The 20,483-nt window shown below is 37.0% G+C and overlaps 1 protein-coding gene across 2 annotated transcripts in view; it reads right to left on the bottom strand.

Moving 5' to 3' along the window:
* The window catches only part of CFTR (CF transmembrane conductance regulator), a 181,379-nt gene extending 166,825 nt beyond the window's left edge, over window positions 1-14,554 (bottom strand). For both annotated transcript variants that reach the window (XM_017975483.5, XM_054237473.2), the window contains exon 1: window positions 14,429-14,554. In XM_017975483.5, the coding sequence (XP_017830972.2) occupies window positions 14,429-14,481 (53 nt within the window). In that variant the 5' untranslated portion in view covers window positions 14,482-14,554. The remainder of the gene's footprint in view (window positions 1-14,428) is intronic.
* Between the last annotated feature and the right edge of the window lie 5,929 nt (window positions 14,555-20,483).

The following is a 20,483-nucleotide window of genomic DNA, read 5'->3' as shown; positions in this document are numbered from 1 at the left end:
ATCCAAATAGATAAAATGATCAGTCATCTGGAATTTTTCTCATCTGTTGTGATCTTTCCTTCACCCTCATCTGTTTACATTCTTTGCTCTGTTATGCTGTTACCTTACGGCTACGCATGATTATTTCTCAGAAGGATTCCAAGAACATCATGGCATTGGATTCAGACTTCCCAGTGGCAGCTGATTTCCCATTTTCAAACTAAACATGGAATTATGTTCTTGGTGGCATTTTAACCCTTTTTTTTTCTTCCCTGTTATTACTTAACCCTCAAGAAAACAAACTGCAAAGTACTGCAAATTAACAGGTAAAGCTAGCATCTTCTTTATTTTGCCTTTTTGGGCGCAGGAGAATGTATGTAGACATATTGTGTGACTCAAGATTTAAGTTTCATCCCGTTCTTGAGTTTGAGGACCAATACTAAAGCTACTTTCATTTTCCTCAAGCCTTGCTATCACTGGGAAGGAGACCAATAGCAAAGCTTGAGAGAGGCAGGATTGGTCAGAACCCCAGATTAACAATCCCCCATTCCCACAGTGAATCCCAGAGATGAGGAACAAGACAGAGGCAGAGAACATAGACAGCAATTGGTTCAAGGTTTACCAAGGAATTAATAAAACTCTACTGCAAGAGCCTTGCTTTAAATCCCTTTTACTTCATATTTATGTCTTCTTTTTCGTAAAAGCAACATATACCTAAGTAAAGGTCTGCAAAACACTTAAGTTGCTATTTTTCCAATAGCAAAACACACAATAATGGATAATTGATTCATTAACCAATTCTAATAAGCAATTCAAGAATTCAAAATGTTCACCTTTGCAATCAGGTCATTAAAAGCAGAAAGCATGATAATTTGGAGAAAAATTTTATAGTCATTTCAGAATTTTTTTTCTGCCTCAAAATGTTATAATCTCTTGCATCCATTCACAGTTTAGGAAAATGAACTTTAAAGGAAATGTGCCAGATTTTCTTCTTTTTGAACTCTGCAGGAGCTCCTATTGAATGAAACTATTGACTTATTAGATATCTTTTAATTTTTCAAAAGATTCTCCTATTACTATCACTGGGCATGGCATTCTTTGGTTCAGCCACATCACACCAAAAAAAATGATAACTTACTTAAAATAAAACTTAGCCTCTATTTTCAAGAAGCCTCAAATGCATGGAAATAGTCATATATAAATTATGTATGTGTGAGCCTCTCTGAAGTCTAGGTTAATTCCCTGTAGTGTGCTCTATTCTATCCTGTACTTCTTCCACCTGAGCCTTTACCACAAAATGCGTATTTACTTGTCTACCAATCCCCCATGTTTCCAAGCACCCTAGACTATAAGGTCCACAAGAAGAAACACCTTATAGATCGTGTGTGTGTGTGTGTGTGTGTTTCTGAGACGGAGTCTTACTCTGTCTCCAGGCTGAAGTGCAGTGGAGCAATCTTGGCTCACTGCAACCTCCGCCTAGGTTCAAGCGATTCTTCCGCCTCAGCCTCCCAAGTAGCTGGGACCACAGGTGCGTGCCACCACGCCCGGCTAATTTTTGTATTTTTAGTAGAGACGGGTTTCACCATGGCCAGAATGGTCTCCATCTCTTGACCTCGTGATCCGCCCGCCTTGGCCTCCCAAAGTGCTGGGATTACAGGCGTGAGCCACCGCGCTGTGTGTGTGTGTGTGTGTGTGTGTGTGTGTGTGTTTTAACTACTGAATTCCCTGCACGAGGCATGGAACATAATTGCCATTACAATTTGCTAATTTCTTTCCCTCAGAAGACTCAGTTCTTGAGGACAATGTAGATGTGATATCTATCTTTCTATCTCCATCATTTTGTTCAGTGCCTGGGACAGAGCAGAAATTGAACAAATTAATGTTTCAGTTAATTAATTACACAAACATAATATGTTTATAGCCCACATAAGGACACTGATTGCAAAAAGGTGCTGCTTAGCTGTTACCCTGGTCAGAAATATTAAACCCCCCCAAAAAAGAGGTAAAACATTTTTCAATTCTATAGTAAACACAATGCAAATGTGAGGGTGTCTATACCTGTTCAGAGACCATTCTTTAATAATGTTTCTTCTCTTTTTCTGAGGCCTAAAGTTGATCATCCTAAAGCTTCCAGTAAACATTATTTAATTCTCCTCAATAAAATGTTTTCATATGCAACATTTTCCATTATCAAATTATTCTTCCAAACGTTTGGCCTTCATCCTATTGTTAGTGGACATGTACCAAAATTTCATAAATGGAAAGTCATTCTTCAGTCCTCTCAAGAGTAAAAGGTCCTTTTTCTTATGACCCTCTTAGATTGTTCCTATATGGTGTCACTTAACATCCTCTGCAATGGCTCCATGCTGTTCATGGACTACTATACATGAAGTACATTTAGCTTTTAAAAGGTTTCATAGGGCTGGGCGCGGTGGCTCACGCCTGTAATCCCAGCACTTTGGGAGGCCGAGGCAGGTGGATTACGAGGTCAAGAGATCAAGACCATTCTGGTCAACATGGTGAAACCCCGTCTCTACTAAAAATACAAAAAATTAGCTGGGCATGGTGGCACGTGCCTGTAATCCCAGCTACTCGGGAGGCTGAGGCAGGAGAATTGCCTGAACCCAGGAGGCGGAGGTTGCGGTGAGCCGAGATTGTGCCATTGCACTCCAGCCTGGGTAACAAGAGCGAAACTCCGTCTCAAAAAAAAAAAAAAAAGTTTCATAAATTACATGTATTATACTTTATGGTTTCAAATTACTTCCATATGTCATTCTGCTCCTAAAGACTGTTATTGATTGCTATAGGTTGAATTGTGTTTCCCCCAAAAAAGATATGTCTGAGTCCTAATCCCCAGTACCTAAGGATGTGACCTTATTTAGAGATAGAATCTTTACAGAGGTAATAACATTCCAATGAGGTCACTAGAGTGGACCTTCCACCAATATGACTGGAGTCCTTATATTAATAGGAAAGAAGTCTGGACACAGAGACAGGCACACAGGGAGAACACCATGTGAAGACAGAGATCAGCGTGATGCTTCTGCAAGTCAAAGAATGCCAAGGATTTCTAGCAAACCACCAGATGGTAGACAGGGGAAAGGCATGGAATAAACTCTTCCTCATGGGCCTCAGAAGAAATCAAACCTACCAAATCAAAGCTGCCAACACCTTGATCTTGTACTTCTAGTCTCCAAAACTGTAGTATAATAAATTTCTGTTCTTTAAGCCACCAAGTTTGTATTTTGTTATGGTAGCCCTAGTAAACTAATACGCTGGCCCTAAGTAACAGAGAAATTCCACGTTAGGATAATGCATACAAGGGGACAAATGAACAAAGGTTATACTCTGGTATGTAAGATACAGTCATATTCTGCATGACATTTCAGTCTACAGCAGACTGCATATATAATGGTGGTCCCATGAGATCATTACATAGTATTTCTAGTTCACCTTTTCTGTGTTTAGACATGTTTAGATACACGAACACCACTGTGTTACAACTGCCTGCAGTATTCAGTACAGTAACAAGCTGTACAGGTTTGTAGCCTAGAAGCAAAAGGCAACGTCATATTGCCTAAGTGTATAGTAGGCAATACAACATCTAGGTTTGTATAGGTATACTCTGTAGTATTCTCACAACAATAAAATTGCCTAAGGACATATTTCCCAGAATGTATCCCCATTGTTAACTGACATATGCCTATAAATGTAAAAGCTGGGGATAAAAGTCAATGGCAAACCAAAGGATACAAATGTAGAATTGGGGACAGGAGCATTTGTAGGAGGAGTATGACATCCATAATTCAGAGAAAGCACTGGGTATAATTCATAGGAGAGCAAGGTTAAATTTAGAGAAGAAAGGTACTTTCTCAGCACCCAGACGGAAAGATGAAAAGGTGCTAAATTATAATAATGCTGTTGTTGCTGATAACAGCGCTTACCATTTATTAAAGACACCTTATGTCTGGCATTATTTGCTATCACTTAATGCATAGAAAGTGCTTACAGAGAGTGATGGTTAATTTTATATGTCAACTGGGAGGGTGTTTTTGGATGAGATTAACATTTAAATCAGTAAACTTAGGGTAAAGCAGATTGCCCTCTCTAATAAAGATGAACTTCATCCAATCAACTGATGGCCTGAATAGAACAAAAAGACTGCCTCCCAGAGAAAGAGAGAATTCCCCACCAGACTGCCTTTGGACTTAAACTGGAACATTGACTCTCCTGAGTTTCCTGCCAGTTGATCCATACTGCAGATTTTGGACTTGTTAGCCATCATAATCATGTAAGCCAATTCTTTATAATAAATTGTGTGTGTGTGTATATGTGTGTGTACCTTTGGTTCTACTTCTCTGGAAAACCTTGACTAATACACAGAACAAATGCTCAATGAATTTTTGATATCACAATACTGTGCCATGTTAAGATAAGGATAACTCATTGTACTGATGAGAATACCTGAGGTTGAGAGAGATTAAGTAAATTGCCTAAGATCACATTGTTAATAAGTGACAGAGTTAGGATTCCAGCCAGGTCTGTCTGATTCCAAAGTACATGCTCCTTCCATCATATATTGCTACCTGAGGGTTGACAATGAAGATAAAGATGAAGTAGAATATGAGATCATTTTCTAAGGATACAAATGGGTGAAATGAGGGACACAAGGGAAGATCAGGAACAACCAATATGGGGGAAGAAGTCAGTGGTTTTCACACTGTGAGCCCCAACATCCAGTGTTCTCTAGAGATATTTCAGTGAATTCACCAACTTCTGATTTGAAATGTGTATGTTTTAAAATATTATTTTATAGATAGGAACAAAAAAAATCGCCCATTCTCAAATGTGTGATATATGTTCATTGTAGCACACTAGATTCATCCAAACATTATTCTGGGCTGTCAGGCTAATTTATTTTAGTATCCACTATGTAGGAAAGCTTCTGCTGACATCTCTTTGCATATATTTAGACCTGTTATGATTTGTTATTGGTTATCTCTGCACTGCATTAGTGAACATGTCACTACAGCATACATGGGCCAAGCTCAGTTAATAGCCCATCATATCTTTGACATACCTGTTTGCACGAGGTCTCATCACAGCATAACAGAGTTGTACAATACCCAGGGAACAATAACAAGCCACATATGATATTATCATGGTTTTATAATACTTTATCATGCTTACTTGCTTTAAAGTGATATTGGTTATAGGATTCACCATCGATTTAACGATAGTCTTTTCAAAAAGAAGCACTATATTAACTATATACAGTTTTCAGAAATTAACAATATTTTGCACTTGTTCATGCAATCACCTACCCACTTTCTTCTTCAGCATCATAATTAAAGTTTTAGTCTAAGCGTTCTTCATATTCAGACCAAAAATATTCTTCTGAGTCACTCTCAGCCTTTCAGAGCTATGAATAGAGTTACAGTGACAAGCTGCATTCATAACACCTCCACCTGTAGGACAGGCAGTATAATTTCAAGGCATAATACAGTGCTGAGCTTAGGCAACTTCTACTTTAATTACATTGCTTAGTATGCCAGACAAACTTCAGACTAAATATTACCTGGTTGTTTTTTCAAAACTAGATCACAAATTAATTTATCCCAAGAAATTTCAAGCAACAAACTGACTTTAAGTCAGCCTTGTGATATGCAACCAATGCAAATAATTCAACTGAGGTCACAGGAATATATACCTTTTATGTATTGATAAGTTCCCATATTACAACTTATTCCTTGGCCTGGTGGTGGACAAGTTTCTTTTGACATCAATTATAAAAGGCATCTCAATTTCAAAAACATAACACTGTGAAAAATACAAGCATGGAGGATCAAGAAAATTGCACATGAATGTTATACAAAATCACCATGGCCTTTACGTTAGAGCGCTAGGTTAACTTTCTTTGTATTTATGGGAGAGTTATTATCTTTTATTGTCACTTCTGTTTTTATATACTGCAGTCCCATGGAAGATTTCATTTGAAAATTGATGAAAGTATTGTTTTTTAAACAACTGTGAAAAACATTGCCCTGGGAAAATGCAAGACACAAGAGAGATAAGATAGAGCCTTTGTCTTGAAGGACACATTAAAAGATGCATAGTCCAAAAGAAAAAGAGGCAATGAAATGGTCAACAAATGCCTTTAAGGCAAAAATTATTCCGGAAAATAATTTAATAACTGTTAAGCTACCATTTTCTTCTCCTGAAAAGTCCATTTTGCATGTCTAAATGTTTCACTTACTTCTAAAATTATTCAATTACTGAACAAAATAATGTCACAAAAGCCTTAAAATATTTTCCATATCTTTATTTTAAACTAAGAAAGACTAAAAACTGTACGTTTAAAACAATACGTTTTAAAACGTATTGCATTAGAATTTAAATAAAGGTATTTTGCAACATGTGACAGTTACATGAAAATCAAATTTTAATGTTCATAATAAAGTTTAATTGAAACACAGCCATGCTCATTTGTTTGCATATTGTCTATGGCAGAGACTTATGTGGCCCACAAAGTTGAAAATATTTACTATCTGTCCCTTTACACATAAAAGTATAACAATGGATTATACTTTTACACATAAAAGTATAACAATGGATTATACTTTTACACATAAAAGTATAACAAAGTATAACAGTTTTTGGTTGAAAAACTGATGCTTTTGTGTTGGTATTGTTTTAATTTCTAGAGTTTATAAAGATGTTTAAAATAAATAAAATGTACAAAGGGAGTCCCCTATATAGTTTCTCCACCTTGCTTCCTCTAGAACTGTGGTTGCTAATCCCAGTCAACATAGGCTTCATTTTTGTGTCACACCCATAACCAATGCTGGACTCTAAGGTCTGGCCCTTGAATCACCTCTAAACACAGTTGTCAGGGGATTCTGCCTATTATGCCTAATTTTCATGTATTTGCCTGACTTGTACCAAATGAAATTCTAGAGTCTCTTTTTGAAATTCTTAAGCCTTCACTAAGCCTTTGGGAGTAGATATGAAGTCAGGTAGGAGGTAGCTGCACTTCTAGGCAGTGATGAGAAGGAATTCTGCATATTTAACAAAGATCAAAATTTTAAAATAAAAAAAGGATATATAACCTTTTCAAAAGTAAAGAAAACCTTCTTTTAACACACACAAAAACCTCATCATAGTAGGTGAGGTCCTATTTTTATTCAATCACTGGAGATGGTATCTCAAGTCCCAAACAGATTTTCATAACTCATTACGTTTCTATGACCTCTCATATGTTGTGTCCCATGATGAGAAAAGCACTGCCTAAAGAAGTGAAGATCAGGAGGTTCAGACATCAGTTAGCAGGTTACATAGGAGAGTTCTAAGTAGACCTTCTAAGTAGAATTTAACCAGCACTATCCCTAAAACTCAGCTGCTTGTTCCTATTACTCAGGTCATGCTATGCCACAATAAGGCCCAACCTGTGGGCACTCTAAATATTTATAAAACTGTCACCTCAGACATCTTATAACTCTTACCTAAGGCTAAGCTCTAAATCCCTTTAAAACATTTTCAAATAACCATCTTGCCTGACCCTGAGCCATACACATCATTTCCTTTTCTGTTTTTGAGAGAATTAGAGTCTCATAGGTCTCCACTCCTACTCTATGCTTTCTTCTTCAATTAAATTTTCTCATTCAGTAAGCAGCACCACTATCCCCTCCATTATCCAAATCAACAAATCTAGATGTTATCCTTAACTCGTCTCCTTTCCTTTTCCACTGCTAATTAATTACCAAACCAGTTGATTTTACCTCCTGTCTTTCAAATCTCTCGCTTGCTCTCTTTCTCTCTCCCTACTGCCACTTTCAGTTCATCTTTTCTTTTGCAAAACTGCAACAGTATGTGAATCAATTATGTCCCTCCCTGTTTAAAAGCCATGGCTTTTCACTTCCAGTATGATCAAGCCCAAACAAAGCTTACAAAATCCCTTATGTTCTGGGCCCTTTTAGAGTTTCCAGACCCATCTCCCACAAATTTCTGTCACACATTTTATGTTCCAGTCATAGGGAACTTCTCAGGATTCTTTGAAGGTGCCATGCTTACTTATCCTGACAGTCCTCCACACTATCTGTTCAAATTTTTCCTAACCTATCCCCACCCTCTCTGGATAATTCCAATTGAATAACCTCCTTTTGGTGTGAATGCAAAAGACACTTCCTCCAGCAAGCCTTCCTTGACCAGCCTTAGACTAGGTTAAGTGCTTCAGTTGAGTGCTTCTATGAAGCCCTTGAGAAACCTGGGTTTCAGATAATTTGTTTCATAAAGGCAGTAACAAATTTCCTTCTGTCTACCTCTACCTTCGTAATGTTTCACTTAGAATACAGAATTCAAATGAGATTATCTTCCAAGTTAGCCAGAATCATGACCTACAAAAGAAGTACTGCTCTATCTCAACTCCTTCGAGCAAGCTATGGGAAAATTTTCTGGCTCTATCCAGGTATAGTTTTAGGGTCGAAAGTTCTAATAATCCTACGGACCTAGCAAAAATCTTCATTTCCTTACCCCATGACCAAGGAATTAGTAAGCATGCTATCCCACAAAGGCTAAGTCAGAAGGGACACAAGAAAACTTTGATGGAATAATTGTTTTAAGTATTAAGAATCTGCCCACAGTCCCACTTGTTTTGACTCGTTTTTATCAAAATGATGCCAACACTGCAGGGCTGTTAAATGTCATCAATCTACAATATACATGGGTCTCCAGGGTTGATCACCATGAACTCATAACCATCACAAAAAGATCTTTATTAAATTGTTCCATGGAAGAGTCTTGAAATGGTCTGAATATTGTGCTAAACAAATTATAAAAGGCCCTACATACAAAGTTTTAGAATCTGAAATTGTAATTATGTCAAAAGATAGTAATAGAGCTGCACAGAAAATAGGAAATTTGACAAGCCTTGCAACTTGAATACAGCTGTGAAAATTCTGAGAAAAGATTTTTCAGAGCTCTGTAGGAATGTCTCTATCGAGCAAGCTAATAGTAAATTAAATTTGTACAAGCTTCTTGCTAAAAGAAGCCTAAGCTTTTTGCTGACACAAAGCCCTACAGTAAAGCTACTTCGTAATGCCAATTTCACACTGAAACAACTCTGTGGTACATTGATTCTAGAGTGCTGAAGAGAACCAATTGAAAGAGCAATGTTTTCCTCCGTGATAATACACTTGACATATTTGTAAATTGATCTTTCTGCCAAGATCTCCAAACAACAAGACCTTTATCATAGTCTGTTTCCCCTCCTGACCTCATTGCATCTCAGAGGTTTTGCTCCAGGAAGACGCCCTACGCAGATGCATTGGGATCAAAATTGCCAAAATTGCTGCTGAGTCAGAGAAGTTTTTAAAGTTTGACAACCAATATATAACTGTATGCTAAATAGTTAACATCCTTTCCTGATGGTTTTGCAATACTATGCTTATATTGTAGCTCTATCATACTGAAATTACAGGCTCTTGTGAAAGACACTAGCAATAATAACGCATTTTATAGCAGTGTTCACTCAAGGACCTTTAAACAAGTGTTAACGTTTATGTATTGAATATTATTACGCTGTTCCACTCCCTCCCATAAAACATAACTGGAAAACTGTGATTTCCCTAGTGTAACAGTTGGCTCTGAGGGATATTTTGACTGTCACATCAAACATAAAATATTGATGAAGCAGCTAAGAAAAATAGATTCCACTTCTCTCTTTAGCAAGGAATTAAATATTAAAACTACACTATGCCTTATAAGTATTTAAGAATATTCCTTGAATCAAGTGATTAATAATTTAACTAGCATATATAAACTATTGGAATAAACTTCAAAACAAAGAAGGACTTTTTAAAACTTGTGAAATTGACTAAAAGAAAAGTATATAATTATACATACACAGATATTTTATGTATAAACATAAGTAATTATAATTTTAGTCATATATCATGTACAGGAGGCATTTTTAGAACTCTGAGAATTAAGTTAATCAAAATTGACACAAAATTAACACATATTCCCAGTTGAAAAATCTCAACTGTGTAATAACAAAACATGGTCAGCAAAAGGAAGCTGAATGGAAGAGACTACTGAGGGACTGGTGTAGACAGTCAACATTTGTTAGTGTTCAGGCAACATTGTTCAAGACAGAAGGGCTCCTATCCCAGAGGTGGCCTCCTCCGATTCCTACAGGATATAAAGCTAAAAGAGAATGTGGACACCCTGGGCTGTCCACATTGTTGGCATTTGCCCATGGACTGACTAAATGGACTCATGGTAATCAGGAACACTGGCAGCTGTACATCACAATATAATTGTTCAACACATATTGGCCTTTGTTTTATGCATCTATGTTAGTTTGATTTGGACTGCTTAAGGTATGTCTGAGATAATGCATATGTATTGATCAGAACTAGACTAAACCCTTGCTTGAGTAGCCAACTAGTCTCTCGTGGCAACATTTTTACAAACACCCACAACAAAATGCAAAAATATTTATGCCTCAGCCATAATTTTAGCTTTCCTCACAAATCACAAACATGTAAATAAAATGTAAATATAAAATCATCATGATGAATTTGTAATAGTGTATCATAATTTATATAACTAAATAAGTGTGGTGCCGTTAAAAATGGTCATCTTTACAAATCTTTCATAATATATTTATTATTATACTTTCATAGCTCAGAGCACATAGTTCTCATTAAGCACTGTCTTTGGGCTGACAGGGTGAGGTGACTTGTGCCTGTAATCCCAGCACTCTGGGAGACCAAGGTGAGAGAATAACTTGAGGGCAGGAGTTTTGAGAGCAATCTGGGCAACACAGTGAGACACTGTCTCTATAAAACTTAAAAAAAAATTAGTCAGGCATGGTGGCACACACCTGTAAACGTGTAGTTCCAGCTACTTGTGAGGCAAGATAGAAGGCTCACTTGAGCCCAGGAGGTGGAGGCTGCAGCGAGTTATGACTGCGTCACTGAACTCCAGCTGGGGCAACAGAGTGAGACCCTGTCTTCTAAAAACAAACAAAGGAACTGTCTTTGAAGTTTGCAATGCAGGTTTTTTTTAATGAAAACACCTAAAATTAGGTAGCACTTGGCTGTTAACAAAGGAAATTGTGATGAAAAATCTTTATATTTTCAGAGTGAATTTGATTTTGTTATATAGTCAAAAGTCACTTGGAAGCAAGTCCAAGAAACTAGTCTGGGTAATATAATTTTTAACCTAAAGCAAGCTATGAATATTAAATAATAACTATAAAATAATGAGGCTAATATATACTAATGAGAAGAAATTTATGCATTATTTAGAAAGGCAATTTCATACTAAGAGACCCAAAATTATTCTGATCAAAGGCAGAATGTTTAGGATACGACTGTGGTTTTCATTAGGTAGCTATTTTGAACCACCATACCTATTCTGATATATAAATTCAGGTGTATTTGTTTAAAAATCTCTCATTGCTTTTTATTTAATAATTACAAAAGCATCTCAAATTATCTTACTGTTAACATGAGACTTACACTACGTGATTTTTTGATTAATTTCCGCTTTAAATCCTAACAATATTTTACTCTTTGTTCTTACTTGAGACTTATCAGCAGAGATAAGAGACCCCATGTGCCTTGTAAGAAATCAGTGGCATTTGTATATTTGGATTCTGTGAGGGTCTCACAATTCCTCAGTATAGACCTAGACTTGTAGCACAGATAACATGACCAAAATTCAAGTTATGTCATCTGACACACAGTTTGATATACACTCTTACAACTAATCGAAACATGAAAAATTCAGGGCATGAGAGAAGAGACAGAGAAGAACAACTTGAATAACTACCTTAAAAGTTGTGAGAAAATGTAAACTTTTAAAATTGCTCCAAATTAAAAAAGCACAATCTGTCAGTGACCATTTATAAATCAATCCCACTTGTATATGAATTATAAATTCTGTGCTAATATATCACTTCTAGTTTAAAAAAAAAGCTTCCTACTTCATAAATGTTATTTTCATAAAAGTTTCGACTTAATTTACTTGTTTGCCTTGACATTCACAAACTACCTGAATTTTTCATGGTGAAATTCTCTTAGATTATGTTTATTTTATACATATATGGATTATGACAGTTCAGATGTCTTTCAAAATTTATACTTGATGTCAAATCCATGCAAAATTTAAAAAGTAAGAAATAACTTATATACTATTTTCCAAACTGTTTTGGTTTTCCAATGACAAAACCTAGACATATAAGGAGATATTCAATACAATCTATAACCCATACCATAACAATTTTACTCTTTTGTGACTCTCAAACTGAAGGGATCCTATTCAGAAAGTTAAGTTCTAAGGCATGTAACATCATATGATAGAAATATGTGATGTGTTTCCTGTAGAGCTAGTAAGGCCATGTGAAACACAGTTTTTCATAAATTAAATTGTCATACAGGCCCACTCACTGCATATACAGATTGAGAGTCACAAAATTATACTCAACAAACATTAATTGAGCATCTTATATAAAAAAGGTATATGTACTATAATGACTGTAAAAATACGGTAATCCATAATAATAGCAGTTAACATTGGGCTAACTCTTCACATTCCTTTTCTCAACAGATTAACTCCTATGATATAGATCCTATTAGTCTCCAAATTTTAAAGTTCAAGTCACACAGAGAGATGTTAAGGGGCCTGCCTCAGGTCACACAGCTATTAAACAGTAGATGTAGGATCTGAATCAAAATAATCTGACTTCAAAGCCTACCACTCTTGAAGACTAAGCAGTACTGCCTAACTTGATGCAGAAAAATATATTTTCTACACTTTTAGAATTGCAGTCCAGAAGGCCAGAAGGAAATTTGTAATCACTGGTATTTTAGGTGATTTTCAGTTCCTATAAACCGTAGGAACTTAACTTTTAAAAACATACCTATTCTTAGAGCAACTTATGAAAGATTTTGAAGAACAGAAATGAGTATGCTCTTAACAAATTTAGTAGCCTTTATAATATATTTTCTTTGCAAACCAACCTGAGAGCATTTTTAAAACTACATTAATCAGGTGATTTGTAAAAAGAAAATTATATAAAAACCCAATTTGATAGATCAAATAGTAAGTTATTTTTAAGTTAAATGGTATTTAGAAGTATCCATGGAATATTCATTCTTCTGAATACTGCATTTTTAGACTGATTGGCATTAGGTTCCTCAAAGTTCTCTGCTAAAAAAGTCTATAATTTATGCTAATTAACATTCTGATTTATAAGTAGTAGGAAAGCAGATCAACAGATAAGCCAATTTTATAGATGGAGTAACAAAAGGTGCTATAACATCATACAAAAAGATAATTCCAAAGAGTAAAGTCCTTGTCTCTCATCCACAGGGAGGAGCTCTCCTTCAAGGGCCAATGGTCTCTCCTTAGCACCGGAGTTCCAGGATTAACTGCACATGCAGAGAACTAAACATAAGAGAGATATGAAAGCTAAATTCCTTCTGCTCTACAGACATATATGAGCTATTTATAATATATTTGACTTTTTGGATACATCTGTATGCTTATTCATTGGGTAATTATGAGTCAAGTAAGGTCCCATGAGAGAGCTGTACCTATTCATTCATTCGCACAGGTAAAATAACAGGAACAAAGTAGATGCAATATTCAAAGAACCCTTCAAATATGAAGTGCTACATCTAATAACACTCCGCCTAAGATTCCAAACTTAGACACTATTTTAAAAAATCATTAAAGTTTGCAAGCTTCTATGGCTCAACACATTAGGATATGAATACAATTTATTAAATGTCAGTTGGATATAACTTCAGTATCTATTCCTATGGCTTTTAAAATTTATAGCTTGTAAAGTTAACTTTTTCAAGATAAATATTTCAACAAATTGGTTTTCAATTTTTAAAGGAAGAATAATTTACTTGTGGCAAATACTAAATTTAGTCACTCAGTCTCCTAGCAATAAATACTTTAAGCATATATTTTCTACCTACCCCCCAAAATTTTCTTTTGCAGAATTCAGTCAAGAAACGTTTTCTGAACACCTACTATATGCAGGCATGGTACCTGTATGTGCCAGGAAGACAATCAAGTGTCCAAGGCTTGAGGGGGGAAACCAATAAACCACACGTATTTGTTGTTAACAAGTTTTTTAGTTTTTTAGAAAAATGAAAGAAAACAACCACATAGAAGCATATCTGGGTCTTGAGATTCTAACTTTTCAGCTGCAAGTAGATGTGGCTCTATTCCATTAGCTTAACTTCATTCTTCCATCTCTTCTTAATGCTGTTTCATGCCACAATACCCACATTTTCTTTCAAAACAATGAATGATAGAGCATCTTTTTAAAAACTGCTTGTTCCATTTCCCCAAACCCAGCCCATACACACGCCCTCCTCTTTCGTGGGCACGTGTCCTTCCAAAGCTCGGTTGGCCACCCTCTCACCTGAAAAAAAGTTTGGAGACAACGCTGGCCTTTTCCAGAGGCGACCTCTGCATGGTCTCTCGGGCGCTGGGGTCCCTGCTAGGGCCGACTGGGCTCAAGCTCCCAATGCCAAAGGACCTACTCCTCTGGGTGCCTGCCGCTCAACCCTTTTTCTCTGACCTGCTGTGATGTCATTTGCTTCCAACTCCCCCCACCTACCCCTACTCCACACACCTCCCCTTCCTCTTGCTCCTTACCCCGCCTCCACTGCCCAGGTTAAAAGCCAGCCGAGTGCTGCCTGGTCCGGCCCCAAATTTGCTCTAGCGGCTTTCTCCACCCACTCCGCACCCCCCCCCCACCACCCCGCCTGGGGCCGCACCCCCCGCCCGCTCCTTCCTTCTCTCCTCCTTCCCTCCCTCGCCACCCCGCACCTCCCTCTCCTGATTCTGACTCCCAGCCTCCCTCCCTTGCGCGGGCTCCTTCCAGGTCCGTGTCCTTACCGTCCAGCACCAGGCCCATCCCACAGGTGGGCGACAGTCGCGGCAGCTCTTCAGGTCCAGTAGGCAACGTTCTAGGTCGCAAGAAACTATCAGCAGGAGAACTGGGTCCCCGGGGAGCCTCCCGGACTCTCCTTCGCGTCAGGGTCCACCAGACCCAGGACCAGCTGCCACCAGCTTCCCGGAGCCTTCCTCCTCCTTTTCTTCCTTTTCCAGATGACCCTAGCTGGGTTCCTGTCAGGATTACAAGGTGCATTTTGAAAAGGGGAGGAAAATATGCCTTTCATGCATCAAAATACAGCCTTAGAGAGCCAAAAAGTTCCGCGGCCGTGTGGATCTGATGCATTTACCTTAGTGCTTCCTTTGCGTGTCGTGTCGGAGAAGAGAACAAGCGTGGTTAGTTTCAGGCTTAGGTGAGCGAACTCCAAGTATGGCACAGAAATCTTAGGAGACATACTTAAAGGAAAAAAAAAATCTACAAGGAGGTAAGAGGAGATAATGCTTTGCCTAATTGCCGGCCCAGGATTTGCTCCTTGTCTGTCATTTTTAGCCCAGTGTGCATTTTTAACGAAGGCTTTGGTGTGTTTTAGCGACAATGACAAAGAACAATGTAAACTAACCCGCCCTCCTATAGATTTCCTAGTCTCAGTCATCAAAACATCTTGACTAATCCACTGAAAGGAATCCAAGCAGTCTTTGAAGCGTAGGTAATGTGTTAACTTTGACCTGACTCAGAGAAACGCCGTCTTCAACCCTCTGAGGGCATCTGGGCATTCCCAGGCGTAGTCACCTTCCTTCTCAGCATTTGGTGTGAGGATTGCGTGTGTCTCTGGTGGTTTTTAAAGAGCCAGCCCTCTAATCAATCCCTAAACCCTATTATGTAAAAGCAAGCACACATTGTGTTTGAATTGAAAAATTTAAAGAAAAGTAAAATTTTGGCCTGATTACTTTATTGCCGACACATCTAAGGCAAGGGTCTTGTGAATTTATTATTGTTGACTTATGATCATCCAAACACAGTACAAATAAAACAGTACATTTCATAATGGTGGAAAGACACATGTGTTGAAAATAAAGAATGTGTTCAGCAGGTTTTCGTAGCTCTGCTTTGCATTCAGTGGACAAAAGCATACCTTTTTATCTTGATATTGTAAAGTAAGATTTAGAAACATTTAAACTTTATTATCCTAAATTTGATCAGTAGAGAAAAGAGGAAAGAGATAAACCCAACTGCATTAAGTGAGACACCAGGAAAGAACTTCAGCATTTTTAACTCACCATCCAATCTGTTACTTGAAGTCCTCTGCCTGTATTTTAATCTCTCCAGTATGACAAAAACTGAGACTCTGTCTTCACTATTGACTTTTCCCAGACATGTGATTGAACTCACTCTATCCACTTCCCCATCCCCCAACTGTTGTTTGCTTGATAACTATTAGTGTGGCCCAGCAAATATAATAGATGCACTTTGAAATAAATTTAAAATTAGTTCTTCTTTGCGATCAATAAGCAAGTGAAAATAAAGGAATTAAGAATTATGTTCCAAAGAGGATTGTAGAAGCTGACCAAGGAATATGGCTAGAGGAGACCCCAAATGTTTTTCAATCAATCCTCTTCTTCTGGAAAGAATAAAAGTTACTTGAGTTCCTACTATCTGCCAGACATTTTTCATATAACCCCTACAACCACCATGTAAATAGGTGTTATTATCTTCAGTTTTCAGCTGAGTAGGGAAACAAGCAAAGTTAAGTAAATGCCTGTAATGATAGAGCTAAGACTCAAACCTGAGTCCAGTTGTAAATTATTACTCCTGTAACTGTGTAATACTGCTTCTAATCAGATCACCCTCATGTATTTCTATACCGTCACTTATACATCCACCTAATTTTTCTCCTCACATTAGTTTCATGAAATAATAACTTCCAGAGCTGTTCAACAATGAAACAGGAAAACATAAATCTACAAATTAAGTAGCCACTGGAGTAATGTACTTTTAATGAATGACATTTAACTATAATATTCCATTTTAAGCATGTACATACAAGTGTACATAGGAAGACCCTAGATTTTTATCATAAAACATTACAGCCCCAATTTGTTTTGGTAGAAATAAAACTTTATCATTATTCAGAGCTTTAACACAGTTAGCAAGCATGTCCAAATGCACTAATTGAGACATGATATTCAGGATTTGCATCTAGGTACATACCTAATGTGGGAATGAGGACTTATCTACCAGAAAAGTGTTCAAATGTGGATTAAGGTTATGACTGAAATCCTAAACGTGTCTTCGAAATGTCAGGAACAGGAAACAGATTAATGGGCCAGGGTGAGAGTAGGTGAAACAGTGAAGTTCTTCTCTCCAAGCTGAGTAATAATAGTTCATATCATTTTATAACAATTTTATAATCACTTACGGTTTTTGGGCACTTACCATACATGCCAATTATAATGACAAATACACAGCCTGATTTGCTTTTTTTAATCTTTACGATACCTTCATGGGACAAGTAACTTCTTCATTAACTATATATTACAGATAATGAAACTGATGAACAACAAGTTTAATATTTTCCCAGGCAAGTTGCATGATTAATAATAACAGAGGAAACTAGGATTTAAACCTGAACAATCTGTGGCCTGAGCCCAAGCATTTAATGACTACCCATACTTCCCCTATGGAATTTCCTAATGTTTTAAGCAAGAATGAGCTTAAATATAGAAGACTGGATGGCCATTTGTGTGGCAGCATTTTAAAGGTATATTAAAAAGAAGAGTGAGGAGGAGTAGAAGAAAAGGAAGCCAACATTTATTTAGAATCTACTTTGTGTTCAGCAATATACTGGGTGCTTCTTACAAATGATCTCAATATATAAAAGATTATAAGTGATAACCTTCCCATAAAACATTACTCAGCCTTCCAGGTTTCACCATTTGAAATCATGAGAGTGAACTTTCACAATACTTTACTTATCCACCATGTTCAACTTAATTTGAGAGTATTTCTCAGATTCTCTCATGAGTGGGCTTTAATAGTGATAAGTGGGTAGCAATCCCCAGTGCACTAAAACCTGAAAAAGTAGAAGAGGAAAAGAAATAGTCACTCCTGTAGGAAAGAAAAACTCATAAAAAAAAATACAAGGACTTGTCAATTTCACATATGTCTTCTGGTTGTGCTTATAAGTTTATCTAAGCCAGAAGGGTAAGAACAGCCACAGCTCCTCAACAGTGGACCACAGTGATTACCTAGGATGTAAACACACATTACAGTCTCACAAAGATGTTTCAGGACTAGAAAGAGGTGTCCTGGGACATGAGTAGGCCAGATTCTAGTTTACTTTTACTGCTTCCAAAATAATGTTTGGTCTGACAATTCTGTTTATAAACACACATGCACACCAACTTCTATTTATATACATACATAACCCCTCTTCCCTACAACCTCCTTGGAGGCACGAATTACATCTTCTGTTTTCCTTTGAATTCACCACGTATTTTGTAATACAGTATATGCACTCAAACAACCATTTTCTCTTGGGGTTACTGACCTAATAGTTGAAATGTCATTCTAAAGGGCACATCTGAAGATGCGTAGAGGTGAATGGTTACCATTAATTTTTCACCAATCAAGATCTTTGTGCTAAAGCAGATGTACAGAATAAGGCAGTATCTCCACCCTTCGAAATTCCAAATCTAGACATCAACATTCTCTGAACATGACAGAGTATAGTGGAAATAGCTTGGGCTAAAGCAATAAAGAACTAGGTTTTCAATCCTGGCACCACCATTCACTTAGCTGTATGACCTTAAGTAAGTTACTTAACATTTCTGTGTTTTGTTTCCTTGCCTGAAAATAACGTTAAATATACCCACCTTGGTCAGGTGTCATGGCTCATGTCTGTAATCCCAGTACTTTGAGAAGCTGAGGCGGGAGGACTGCTTGAGCTCAGGAGCTGAAGATCAGCCTGGGCTACACAATAAGACCTCTTCTCTACAAAAAAAAAAAAAAAAAAAAAAATCAAAAAATTAGTCAGGTGTGGCGGTGTATGCTTCTGATCTCAGCTACCTGCAAGGGTGAAGCAGGTGGATGGCTTGAGCTTGGGAGATGGAGGCTGCAGTAAGTCATAATCATGCCACTGCACTCCAGCCTAGGTGACAGATTGAGACCTTGTCCAAAAAAGAAAAGGTACCCACCTCACAGGGTTGTTGAACAGATTACGTTATGGTCTCTCTACCTCAGTACTATTGACATTTGAGTGTGGATAATTCTTTGATGTGGGGGTTGCCCTTGTACTGTAGAATGTTCAGCAGTATCTCTAACTTCTACTCACTAGATGCTCAGAGAACCACACACATATCCTAGGTTGTAACAAACAGGACTGTTTCCAGAGATTGCCAAATATCTTGGGGAGAGAGGTACAAAATTGTCCCCAGTTGAGGGCCATTAAATGAAATAAATTAAATGTGATACATATACCAAATATAAAGGGCTTAGAACCTAATAAACACTTAACAAATGTTAGAAATTATCATTACATACCACTGGTTATAAATTAGAATTTTGTGTAGTATTGCAAAATAGAATGCTACAGAAAACTGAACTCTCTAAAAGCTGTCAGAATTCTCAGGAACATTGGACTCTCTTGCTCTCTAAGACTTTGTTAGTACTTGAACTAGATGAAAAGGGGTAAATCAAGTACTCTTGCAACTGCAAATAATTTTTATTGAGAAGCAAAATTCTATTTGTATAAGGTGGAAATGTCCCATTGTATTGAAATAATATTTTAAAGCTCTGTTGTTTGGTTGTTCTAATTTTCAGCTCATCATCAGCGGTATATTTGTTTGTAACTCTGTCCAGATGGAATTTGGCACCTGATGGGTCTTCTGTAACTTAAAGGTAGTTTCTCATTAAGGACGTCTTAAAGATCTTCACGCTGTACAAAATGGGAGTTTATTAATGCTGCTAATACACTGGAATAATTCTGAACAATATCAAAAATACAACTTTGTTATAAATGTAAAAGCTACTAAATTCTCTAGGATTTTCTAAAGCTACCATTCATGAAATGTTTTATTGTTCATATGGGTTCTCTTCTCATTTTCCTACTGAAGCTTTTCTAGAAACCAGGGAATTCATAACACAGATTAAATTTTCATTAGTGATATCATGCTGAAAGCCAGATGCTATATATATAATTAGATAATTAAAAATTTGAATTCTAAAATGAAAAATAGTGGCATGTTTTCTCAGATGAGTTCAGTGATAATTTACATGCTACATCGAAGAGTTAAATTTAGAAAGGCAGGGGTGCACAGTAAATAGAACAATGAATAATTTATTTATAACTCTTTCCCTCTAAATAGATAATTAGTAATCAAAACAGGTAAAACAGGGCATTTGAAATAATAATAATAAGAGAAATAAGTTAGAAATATTTTATTCCACATGGGTACTAACATCAATTCTGAAAGTCTTGACTGTCAAAACCCAGTCCACTGCATTATTCTCATAGTCTGATATCTCATAGAAAGCAACACGCAAGTTCACCTGGAAATAAAAACTATCCCCCTTCCATTCC

Source organism: Callithrix jacchus, chromosome 11 (genome assembly GCF_049354715.1).
Source record: "Callithrix jacchus isolate 240 chromosome 11, calJac240_pri, whole genome shotgun sequence".
Taxonomy (NCBI): Eukaryota; Metazoa; Chordata; class Mammalia; order Primates; family Cebidae; genus Callithrix; species Callithrix jacchus.
This window is presented reverse-complemented; position numbering and strand designations above follow the sequence as displayed.